The sequence below is a fragment of the Phalaenopsis equestris genome, unplaced genomic scaffold, assembly GCF_001263595.1.
Source record: "Phalaenopsis equestris unplaced genomic scaffold, ASM126359v1 Scaffold000230, whole genome shotgun sequence".
In the NCBI taxonomy this organism is placed as follows: domain Eukaryota; kingdom Viridiplantae; phylum Streptophyta; class Magnoliopsida; order Asparagales; family Orchidaceae; genus Phalaenopsis; species Phalaenopsis equestris.
Window position 1 is genome coordinate 91163 of NW_018164672.1, and position 13262 is coordinate 104424.

The window sequence follows — 13262 nt, forward strand, 5'->3', positions numbered from 1 at the left end:
GTTGAACACCAAAACCTTCGTTTAGTATGTAAAAGATGGAACCGCCTTCTAACGGGAAACTACTTTTATTCCCTTAGGAAAAGGTTGGGTATGGCTGAAGAGTGGGTTTATGTCATCAAAAGAGATCGTGACGGGAAAATATCTTGGCATGCTTTCGATCCAATCTATCAGCTTTGGCAGCCACTTCCTCCTGTTCCCACGGAGTATTCCGAGGCACTCGGTTTTGGTTGTGCTGTTCTTAGTGGTTGCTACCTCTACTTATTTGGAGGCAAGGATCCGCTTCGAGGCTCTATGAGACGAGTTGTTTTTTACAATGCTCGGACGAACAAATGGCATCGAGCTCCTGATATGCTACGTAAGCGCCATTTTTCCGGATCGAGCGTCATAAACAATTGCCTTTATGTTGCTGGCGGTGAATGCGAAGGGATCCATAGAACGCTTCGTTCGGCTGAGGTTTTTGACCCGAACAAGAACAGGTGGACTTTCATTGGCGAAATGACCGATGGAATGGTACCTCTCATCGGAGTTGTTTACGAGGGGAAATGGTTTTTGAAAGGGCTGGATTCTCACCGCCAAGTTGTAAGTGAAGCATATTCGCCCTCTACCAACAACTGGTCTGCAGCGAACGATGGCATGATGAGTGGCTGGCGCAATCCAAGCATATCACTGAATGGGAGGCTTTATTCGTCAGATTGTAGTGATGGATGCAAGCTTCGTGTTTATGATGATGCTACAGATACATGGAGCAGGTTTATGGACAGCAAGCTTCATCTCGGTAGTTCCGTCACTTTGAAAGCGGCGGCATTTGTCTCTCTGAATGGCAAGCTTGCTGTTGTGAGGAACAACATGAGTATCAGCCTTGTTGATGTGTCAACCCCCGGGAGGATCATTGAAACTAACAGTGCTCAGCTGTGGGAAGCCATTTCTGGTAAAGGCCAGCTGAAATCTTTTGTGTCAAATCTGTGGTCGAGCATTGCTGGTCGGAATGGGCTGAAGAGTCATATTGTTCACTGTCAAGTGCTTCAGGTTTGAGAATTGAAGTATTCCTGAAGTTTCCTTTCTTCGATTTCCATGAAAAAAAAGATGGGTTTATGTTATGAAGCTGTTGAGGTGCGGATTTTTGTTGTGAGGCCATCTGGAGAAGGAGAAGGCGAGATGTTTGATGTCTCTCAACATCTCTAGTGATAGACTTTCACACGAAAGATTTCAGAGGTGTAAATGTTTCTGAAACATTGGTAGCTTATGGAGTTAAGTTAGATTTTTGACATAAGAGAAGAAAGTGTTTCCGAAACATTGCACTGTTATTTAGGTTGAAAGCTTTGACATATGGCTTTCAGCTTTGCATGCAGTTGGTCTGTGCAATTCGTTCAGGTATGTAATGTAATTATTTCAAAGCATGGGAGTAGGACTCTGTTGGAAAATGAATAATAATATTGCAGCTCCATGATTGAGAAGAAAGTCTCTCTCTGATTTTCTTTTTGTGCTCATTTGGTTGGATGCAAGTTAAAATCTATGAAGAATTATAATAATGCTTTTCAAATGCCAAAGTCTTAATACCAGTTGAACATACAATTCTTGGGAATACTCCTATCATGAATTAGTTCTCCCAATTGATTGAAAGTTATTTTTAAAATATTTGGTTGTGATTTTATTTTCACAAATCACGATGTTTGAAATGTAGTACTTTAAAATCAGCTCAACATGTTTTGTTGGGAGTTGCCCTATAATGAATGTCATATCACTGGTTATTGTAGCTGATTTTAACTTAATTATGTTCTTGTGTCCTAAGTTCCTCATGACATCAATTTCTTTTGATAATATATTGTGGAAATTTTGGAAGGATTCCTTGATGGGTCGAACGGCCATTCATCAAATCTCTAAAGATTGAATTTGGAGATATTTTTAAAAACTTCTTAGTTAGCTTTATTTTCTTTCTATTCTTGTTTTTTGTTATTTTTATTTTAGAATATTTTCCTTACAAATATTGGTTAGATATATTTGGTAAGTTTGTAAATTAGTGGGATTGGTTTTCCTATATATTTTTATCTGTCATTTGAATATTGTAATGAAACAATTTGTCTAGCTAAGTAATTTCTACATGGTATCAGAGCATTAGACCTTACTCCAGCCACCATACCTCCTTTGCATAGCCACACCCCCTTCTAAAGCCGAAAACTCCTATGTCAGAGCTTGAAACTCTTACATGCTGGTAGTCATAACTTCCTCGACCATATTTCTCCACTGCCAGAGTCGGACCTCCTTTCTCTCTCTTCCCTGCAACAGAAATTTTCCCTGTTGCAGGCCCCTCTGTCACTGGATTATACCTACAACTGGAATTGTCCCTGTTGCAGGCTCCTTCGGAATTATCCATGCAGCCTGAAATCTCCTTGTTGCAGGCCCTCCTCCGACAGAACTTTCCTTCAGCAGACGCAGTGGAAACAGAAGTAATGACAAGCAGATACAGTGGCAACAAAAGCAACAACAACAAGCAGAAAAACCCTAAATACGCTTAAAGTTAATGACCAATTACGGGATAAAGATCTCAAGTTCTACTCCAGAGGTTAATTCTGAATCAAAGACCAAAAATTCTGCCTAGACAACTCCTGAACTCTCTAACTTTATTATAAATCATAAACTCAATTATTAGAACTTCCTCAGTCGTCTAATCTGTGTTTATGTACATTTGTTATAAAGGAAAGTGGATCGTCTCATAGGAGAGAGTACAATTCCTGAGATCACTGACCCCAACCATTACACTTGGAAGAATCAAGACTATATGGTTATTTCCTGACGAGTCAACTCGATGACCACTAAATTGTGAGAAAATTTTTTGCCCAACAAAACTGCTAAGGAAGTCCAGCAGACTGTAACAGAAACGTATTCCAACCCTGAGAACAATGCATAATTTTGAGATCAAAATCAAGCTTCATGACTTTTATCAAGCAGAGCTAAGTGTCACCTAATATAATCGGATATGTTTGAGATGTGTGGAAATATTCACATGGTGCCACGATGTTTAGATTCATCATCGAGAAGAAGAGAACCATCTAATTCCTAATAAGATTAAAGCAAGAATGGGATGATGTGAGAGAAAGAATCATGAAAACAAAGCCTCTTCTATCTACCCATGAAACCTTTGCTGAAGTCGGGAGAGAAGAGAGCAGGATGAAGCTGATGCCGACTGGAAATGAGGTTTCACCAAGTACTGAAAGCTCGACGCTGTACACCCATAATTTTTCTCATGACTCAAAGCTCAAAAAGAATCGTTCCACATGAGTCCCAACACTTCAATACCCTAATAAAGTATTGGCTATAATTGGATATGTTTGTGACACGTGTGGAAATGTCCACATAGTGTCGTGATGTTCAAATCCATCATCGAGAGAGGAGATTAGGAAGAAGCTGATGCTGACTGGAAATGGAAATTCACCAATTACTGAAAGCTCGACCCTATACACCCATAAATTTTCCCATGACTCAAAGCTCAAAAAAGCATCGTCTCGTATGTGACCATTGCAAGAAGATCGAGCATACTAAAATAAATTTTGAAAACTTCATGGAAAGCCTGCAGAGTAGAAAATTGGACAGAGAATGAAAGATCAAGAGAAAAAGTCAAATTTTGCTATGACATTTGAAGAATCAATGAAACCATTCACCAAGGATTAGCTTGAATATTGAAGAAACTCCTTGGAAATAATTCAGCGCATCACCCCAACACCAAGGTAATATATTATTTTCACATCTTGCCGGCAATGGGAGATTTAGAACTTGGATCATAGATTTAGGAGTCTCTGATCATATGACTGGAGACATCAATGCATGGTCAACGATAAAGAGGCTGTTACATCTAGATCGGTAAGACTTGTAGAAGGATCACACTCAACCATTGTTGGGAAAGGAGTCGTAGAGCTCTCAGGATATTACTATTTCCTTTGTTTTATATGTTTCACAATTAGGTTGTACTTTAGTTTCAATTAGTGAGCTTACTCATGATATGAAATGTATAATAAAATTTCTTGCAAACTTTTCGGGAAAGTTGATTGACAATGTTCAAATGCATCAAGTCGTATACATGCTTAAAGAAAGTGATATTGGAGTTACCAAATAATTATAAACAAAAATAATAAACAAACAAATATTCTTACTAATAAAGTTTATAGACGATTATAATTGACACAATTGAAAGGAAAATACAATAGAGTCAACAATCCAACTCAAATTAGGGTGGTTCTTGGGTTGTTGATGATGACCGGTGAGGGGTGGAAGGTGGCGCCATGGTGGACGAGGTGGTTGGCAAGTAGAAAATAACAAGACAACATTTTTTTGAGTTTCAGACAACAAGTATGTAGCATATATCAACTCCGCACAACTGTCCAAGATAATAACAGTAAAGGGGGAGGACTAGAACAACAATGGTGTCGAAGATGGAGGGTTGGAACAGTGATGTCAGTGGATATAGAGGACTATAACAACAAGCAAGGCTGTAGAAGGTGTTTTGCATTGCCGGAACAACAACAAGGCGGCAAGAAAACTAGATATGATCGGTTAGAACAACAACCAAGGGGCAAGGAAAACAGATGGGGAAAGCAAAAACTACAGAAACCAACCAATATTGGTTGTTTCAGGTTGCTACAGCAAGGAAAGGGCAGTCAAGAGTGATGTGGGAGGATGTGGAAGGGGATAGGAGAAGATAATCACTACCTCGGAAGAGAGATACAGCTGGAGTGTCACCCAATCTCAAGGATACAACCCTCAAATGGGAGAAACGGACGCGTACAACTGTCATAAACAAGCTCATACGAAAAACTAAATCTAGAACATCAAGAATGCAAATATATGATAAGAGGATAACTAGGAGTGGCCCAAGAATACCGACCAACTCCTCGGAAGGGAGAAAACATGGAGAAGTTCGGTCTAGGTGAAAGAATGGGTCGTGCGAAAACGATTGTGTGGGAGACGCAATTTCGCTTTCGTGACTTGCGCCATGCGGGATTCGCTTTCGTCGTTGGGATTTCTGCATCATGCATCGATTGCGGGATTTTCAATTCCCTCCTACGTTAAGGCCTTGATTGCAGGTTTTACGTGCCCACTTTGAGTTTGTCTCTCAGGATTGGTAGAACTTCGACCTCATCCATTAAAGCTTTTTCCTCCTTGTAGTATCGTGTCATGTCAAGCCACTAAAGATACTGGTAAGTCAGTCCTACAAGTATTATCATTCCAAAGCACATCCTGATAGAATAAATATTCATTCTCTTTTGGCACAACCTGAGCTGAAGTTGCATATCAGCATAGACTTTAAAGTAACTATCGAGCCATTAAATATATAATTTGTCTCTCACTAACACTCAGCAATGCACATCTGATAATTAAATTCGTTCAGAGGAACTAACTTTGGACTGAAATCTATGATAGACTTGAATACTCCCACTAACAACCACTCAGAAGACACTTCTTCTCTGGTAGCACTTAAATCTAATTAAAGAATTTTCTTCCCTACCAAGCCTCTAAGATAATTTCTAAAAAGGTGGTTCATCCCTCCTGTCTTGTCATCTGTTGGTGGGTACACTGTTGAATTGAATCTGCTATTCGAACAACTCCATATAATCTTTTAGAAGTGACTCAAAATCTTCTCATCTTTGAGTTGGATCTCCCTCAACAGGAGAAACTCAGGAGGCATGCTATATATCTAAAAATTTTGCAATCTTCTTTTTTGAAGTTGTTTTGTGTCTAGTATCAGCTCCTCAAACTTATGATCCTTTTAGATATCCAGTGTCAATCTTGTTGATGCTCCTCCGAGTGCCTACGAAAACATAGTTTGAGGCACCATAATCTCATACTCTACATGAATGACCATTATATCAAACTCATTACCTTCTACAACAATTTCTGTCAACTCAGTTTGAATCTCCCTTCTGGGTTCAACTGGAATCAATGGCTTCTCTTCCTTGTTGGTTTACATATGATGCTCTTCTTTGGATTCATCACTCGCCATGTTTACATTGTTTATTTCTTCAACTGCTCCTTATTCAATTAAATGATTGTTCTAGTTGTGCAATTTGGTTCAATATGCCTAAATTCGTGACACTTAAAACACTTTCTTATGATGACAAATTTGAGAATGTTGGTCCTACCTATTTTTCACTCGGAACTAGTCCCTGGGCGTACTCTCTTTGTAAGATCCTAAGATTAAACTTTGCCGTTAAGATGTGATGGTCACGCGGTAATATTTTCTCTCCACTTTTGAAACTGAGGTTTTAACATCTGCTCTGTAGTGAATTGATAGGTATTGGGTATGTATCTCCCATTTTATCTCGGACCAAATAATGATTTTGTCTTTTCCCTCACACTAGCGTTGCTACTTCAAATTTTGTCACCAAAATAATACTCTTTTTTAACTTCCCGACGGCTAGTTTCACATTTCATCTGGTAGGATGTTTTGACACTCAAAAAAATATTTTAAGGTTCGATAAACTCAACCAGATCCATGTTGCCATTGAAATATGGTAAAATCACATTTACTTCAAAATTATGGCTTCTCGAATATTTTAGGTCACATCTTCGAGGTAGAGGTTCTTTATCCTTGGAATCCGCATGTTGTACGAGATTCACTCCATTCCTTCGATCTAGCAAGTCACCATTGTAGCTACGGGTGACCCATCCAAATTGCCTCATCTCGAAGATGGTGATCCTATGTTGTAGTTGGCGGGTTTCCCACTACATATTCTCCCTAGAAATCTCTTGGTCACCGCTTTGTGAATTTCTCATAAACGTCATCGTGTCTTTTTCCCTAAATTAGGCTTCTGGAGATTATCTCCTCGGTGGCATGGATAGATTTTGGGTGTGTGTTGGTGGATGGAGATGTATAAAAGTGACGTAGGTGAGAAAGAAAAAATTTGGTGAAGATAAGTTTGGATATGGTAGATGCTAAAAACTCTATGATAGAACTAACTGTAGGTAAGCTCTGATACCAAATGATATTGAAGTTAACCCAAACAATAATAGTCAAACAAATATTATTACTAATAAAGTCAATGGGTGATTACAACTGGCACACATGAAAGGAAAATAGCAATAAACTCAACAATTCAACTCAAATTAGGGTAGATCTCCGGGTGGTGGTGGTGATCGGTGAGAGGTGGAAGGTGACGGGATGGTGGACGAGGTGCTTGGCAAGCAGAGAACAACAAAACAATAGTTTTCTCGGTTCCGGACAGCAAGTATGCAACGGATATTGACGCGAACGGTTGTCCTGGATGATGACATCGAAAGGAGAGCTAGAAAAACAACGGTAGCGAACATGGAGGCTTGGAACAACAATGGAGAGGTAAGAAGCAAATTGTTGTTTCTAAAAGTAGCGTCGAATCTGAGTATCTGGGAAATTTTGTAATGGAATTTGGATGCATATGTTTTGTGGCAGTCAAACATCTATAAGTATTGTCAAGAATCTCATGCTTCATGACAGGACCAAATATATTGAAGTTGATAAGCACTTCATTTTGAAAAGGTCAATGGTGGAACTATTATGCCAAGTTATATTCCGACATGCCAACAATTTATTATGTCTTTTCCAAAGCCCTTCCTTTAATTACCTTCTCAAAGTTTATACCAAAGTTGGTCTCTGCAACAACTATGACTCAGTTTGAGGGGGGATGTGGAAAATTTGGAAGGATTCCTGACCGACCATCCTTCAAACTTACTAAGATTTATTTGGGAGATATTTTTGGAAACTTCTTAATTAACTTTGTTCTCTTTCTATTCACATTTTTTGTTATTTTTATTTCAGAGTATTTCCTTTAAAAATATCGGTTAAATATATTTGTAAATTTGTAAATTAGGACAGATTGGTTCCTCGTATATATGATATCAGTTTTGTTATAGGTTTAAACGTTAAATATTTTGAAAGCCCTTTCTTATATGCGCAGCTTGTACTCTACATCCTTTTCTTCAATTCAAGCAATTTCCTGGTCTTATGAGCCTTTTAGGAGATAATTTACTTGTATAAATCAAAGCTTTCATTTGATTCACCCGGACAAGCAAATTGGACGTTAAAAAGTTGTTGGAATTCTTCTGCATTTAAGGCTTAAATGGCTTTTGATTTTTCACATTCACCACAAAGTAGATTTCGATGCAAGCCGGTAGAGTCAATTGGTTTATGTTGCTCCCATTCTTCTTTGAAATCTTGAATTATCCATAGCTAATCGGCTTGATCATTCAACCTTCTCCCTTCAATCTCCTCTATGACATTGGGCATCTTCTTTAGACTTCTTCCCTATTTATTTTTTATCATGTCAATAGTCTAGATTTTTATTTATTCTATCGAGAACTTCAAATCAAATGAACTTTGTGGCTAATCCTATGAATGCCTTGAGTTCTGTTTATGAAACTATCCATCATCCCACTAAATGCAATTATATATAGAATAAATGTTAATCTCAAGTCTTTGGGTGATGCTCTTGATGCGTGCAAGAAAATTCATGGTGGTCTTAGCATTGCACGAGAACCCAACATACAGCCTGATAATAGAAAATAACGGACCAAAACACCATAAAATTTTTACGTGGGAAAATAGAGAAGGGAAAAAACCACAGGGTCTGACTCATTCGAAGAGATCCAAGATAAATTAGTGATTACAGGTACAGTCGCTTATGCCATAGGTAGGAAATGGTTTACACAACAAGTTACAACGTCTGCAGGTGGAAGGACTTGTGGCTCCACGGTAGGAAGCAATTGCAAGGAGTTATAGTCGGGGCTTCAATGCACCCTCTTTATGGTTGCATGACGTCTGTGATGATGGCGTTGCTTCGTATGTTGCTTCGTCGCAAGGAGTAGGCGGCTGTTGATGGTGATCAGCGGGGGCCGACAGTTGGTTGTCTACAGTGGATGATAGTGATCAGCGGCTGCAAGAGCAGGAGGCGTTCGTCGGATCGTCGATGCAGAAGTGATGTTGGACTTTAATTCTTTATCCATGTATCCGTCTTTATCAGGCTTCAATCTCCCGATCCACTCTCAAGAGAGGGGTAGGGCTCTATTTATGGAGTTCTGGTTGCAATTAAAAAAAAAATCGAACCATTCTGATCGGACGACCCTAAGAGATACCATGATTGGATGATGTTTGATAGACATTTGAGTGTCTTATCAAAATTGAGCAATCTTGAGCTCGTTGGATTCATCTTGTCGAGACGCTTGATTCGACTATGAGCTCTCCAGATTTGGAATCTGTTTGACCTTCCAAAACTGCCCAGAAAGCTTCAAAAATTGGTTTGATGGCTTAATCGGGGCTTGATTTGGCTTGGGTTGCACCAATTTTGGTTCCATTGAGTCTGTCTCGTCAAGCCGATCAGTTTGACTTTAAGTTTGCTGAAATCGAAACTTAAATATTTTTTGCTCAATTGATTGCTTTGATAACCGTATCATTCCCCAAGATTCGTGTCGGGTGATAGAAATTATTTGATCACGTTTCACTACTTAAATTGTCTTAGTGTATGCAAAACAATTCTATTTATGACCGCATTGTGTCCATCTATTTGTCGATGAAAGTTTGTATTTATTTTCAGAATAATATCCATCATGACCAATTTCTTGATTTCCAAAAGCCATTGAGAAAGCGGATTTTGTCCTAGGTGATTGAATCCAAAATATAGCGTCAACACTTTTGAAAAAGGAGATGTGTTACTTTTTGGACAGTGATGCTCTCCCTACAAGCCATAAGCACTATCATCTTCAAAAACTTGTCTGCTACAATAACAATATACTCGCGAACTCTAAAAGTCGATAATGTCCCATCCGGAGATACTCTTATATGGCCAGGTCAGCATAGTAGAGGAGTTTATAATCTGAGTGTGGAATCTTTATTTTAAAGGCTTTGAGGTATAATAAAATATACATCCCAAATACAAAATTTTGCTAAATCAAGGGGCGTACTTAGCCAATATATGTTTCTCTGTAGGTTTTGAAGTGCCTTTGTCAACCTAAAGTGTTTGATTACCTTTCATGTGGCATTCTTCTAATCCAGTTTACTCTATCACCATCTTTAGGCATAAAAATTTGCCTCACCTATTAATCTGTATACCCATTGTGACAAGAAGGTTGCTAATGCACCATCACATACAAAGGCATGAAATCAAATCCACCATCTTATTTTGCTCTAGGGTCCTGTTTGGGGTGGCTGTTTCTCTGCTTCCCCTTTTGTAAAGCACTTGAGTGTGCATTTGGGGAGCTTTGTTTGCATGGCTTCTGTGAAAATCACGTTGCCATAGTCATGGTTTCTGGAACCGGGTGGAGGACCTAAGTTCCGTGGTCTCGTCCACGGCTTGAATTAAGTTTTACCTTGCTTCCCTCACTCAAATCAAGTATTTACCTGCATTATCCGCGATTTATCCCCATCCCTATGCAATCTTATCTTCCATCGCTTTTGCTGTTCAAGGTTTCCTTTCATGTCACATGTAGAAACTCCTTCCCGTATGTATTGTTGCCTTCGATTATCATGTATGTATCTCAGCGATTCTTTTTTATACGTGTAGGGTTTATTAGATATGCGTTTTTGCATTCTCCTCATGGGATTTTTGGAATGTGATCATCTATTAGCTCGAATCAGTTTATTTTCCTGACTGTTTTGAGTGCATTCCATGTTGTCCTTGGAATTTTTGAATCGATTCGTTTTGAAATTTTTTGGATTTGCTCTGTTTTCGGTGGGAGTTATGTGATTTTGGTTAAATTTGTATTTCATTTTGTATGCGTAAAGATGAAAGTTTAGGTGTGAGATCTGTAAAATCTTAAGAATTGTTGGTATACATGTAAGCGTGTGTTGTGATATTTGTTATATGTGAATACATAAGAGTTTTGTGCTATGTATATAAATGCATGAGATCTGAGTTGTTTTACTGCTATGATTTCGGTGGGATAAACATAAGAGTTTTGTGCGATCCATAAGGTAATTATAGTCTCTCTTTTTTAGAAACAGTTAACAGCATAACAAGTTATCCAAACAGAAAGACTGCTACACCATCAACAGCTTTCTTAGAGCAACTTCACCATGAAGCAGCTCACAGCTGCTTCAAAAACAGCAGCTCCTAAACAGCATAGATCAATTTAGTATTTTGGCATCGAGAGCACATTTCCTCACAAGCTCAGCCACACTCAACTAAAGTTATTCGATCAAACAATGTAGCCCACCCCTTCGCATTTCCTTATTTCACCGCTTGTGCTTAGGAGGTTCGCAAACAATTAAGACTAGGAGACGATAAAATACCGAGCATAGATAGAGCGGCCATGAAATGCACGGAGACCAATGAAATCAGTTGTAGCCGGCTGTAGAGCTCATTCCATTCAATTTTTATAGCTCTCTTTTCTTTTTTCATCTTATCTTTGTTTCTCTTGCAATTAGCTCGTTGTTTCTGCAGATCTCAATAGGGAGGCCTTTACTAGAAGATTGGCTGTAGTTTTATGCTTTCAGGGTTTATCTATAATCCATATCGAATATTGGAACTAATTATGAGAGTAAACCTTAAATTATCATATTTTTTTAATTGTTCTATGTAACTCATTTTAGATATCGACATTTCCATGATTGATTACTTTAGAGTTTAATTTGAATTTGAATCATAGAGATTCTTTGTACAGGAAATAAATCCTTCTAGATCCTCCTTGAAATGTTTTCTCGTTGATTATTTGTCTTAACTGTCACTGTATGAATCATTTTTATTAATGTTGGTGAGGGGATTAAACCTATATATGATGATTCATGAGTATTTTTATAGGAACTTTATCAATTATATTCAGGTATCATAGAGATTCTTTGTACAGGAAATAAATCCTTCTTGAAATGTTTTCTTGAAATGTTTTCTCGTTGATTATTTGTCTCAACTGTCATTGTATGAATCATGTTTATTAATGTTGGTGAGGAGATTAAACTTATCTATGATGATTCATGAGTATTTTTATAGGAAATTTATCAATTATATTCAGGTCATTATATTCAGGTAGATTGGAATAATATCAAGTAATCTATTGATCAAAGCGAACTTCATCTAATTAAGATTTTATTGATGCAATACCACATCTTTTTGTGCAACTTTCTCCGATTTTTTTTCATAATTTTGTAGCTCTTTGCTTCAAGTTTCAAGTTTCATAATCTTATTAGCAGTTATTATGGGGCTTGAGATTTTAGCTCAAAGATCAAAGATTAAAATTAATTCCTCAAATATTGCTCAAATATTAAATCAATTTTTGGCTTGAATCAAGTTAAATGGGTTGAGCTACGAGCCAAATTTTGTACTTGTTTAAAACTTTGAGTTGATTCCTCAAATATTGCTCAAATATTAAATCAATTTTTGGGTTGAATCAAGTTAAATGGGCTGAGCTACGAGCCAAATTTTGTACTTGTTTAAGACTTTGAGTTGATCTCTAGGTAGGTCTTAATTTGATCAAGTCAATTCGAGATATATATATATATATATATATACTTTTGAAGTTCTATATATCATTGATTTTCTAATTTTTTTTTTAATAAGGAGAAATAAATCATTTTGAGCTGACTCGAAATCAACGAGCCAACTTATAAAATTTTGAGTTGATTTTAAGATGGCACCGGAGGCGAAGATCAAATCATCGTCATCCATAATGAGGCTTTCTCTGATTTCTCTTACAATTTATGATAAAATAGTTGCTTTTTTTCATCAATTAATGACACGGCAAGATTGTATGCCCTTCCGTTACTCCTTCAATTCAGTCCTTCCTATGTTTTTCTTTCCTTCAACTTATTGACATCATAAGATTTTAGTCCTTTTGTTGATTTCTTTTCGTGTAACATGCATTTATTAAGATAATGTAATCTATGTATTTGTTGTGCTTCTATGCTTGGTGTTTTATGAGGATTATAAGTAGTTTTTCTAAGATGTGCAAAGAATGTGATTTCATGACTAATAAAATATTAGTTTTTGATGTGCATGATACTCTTTTCCTTTTCAAGGTTTTGTCACTTGATTTGAAGATAATTTCATCTTTTCTCCTAATAATTTTTTTTTATTTTTGCTTGAAAATGTGATTAGATTTTGTGAAGTCTTCTACAAGTTTGTCATCTTTCTTTGACATGAAATTTCAATTGTTTGTGTTGCTTTCATTATCTTTTGCTTTCTTGTAAATAACTCTTAATAACAAAAATTCTTTCCTCTAAATTTGATTTTTCCATTTTTAGACTTTTAGCTTTTGTCTCTAATATTAACAATTTCTCTTGTAAAAAATGCATGTAATCTTAGACCTTAAAG

The 13262-nt window shown here is 37.3% G+C and overlaps 1 protein-coding gene across 1 annotated transcript; it reads left to right on the forward strand.

Moving 5' to 3' along the window:
* On the forward strand, window positions 1-1487 carry LOC110023785 (F-box/kelch-repeat protein At1g55270). Its single transcript, XM_020723368.1, has one exon. It carries the CDS (start codon window positions 91-93, stop codon window positions 1030-1032), a length of 942 nt encoding a protein of 313 aa, XP_020579027.1. The 5' UTR covers window positions 1-90; the 3' UTR covers window positions 1033-1487.
* The last annotated feature ends 11775 nt before the right edge of the window (window positions 1488-13262 follow it).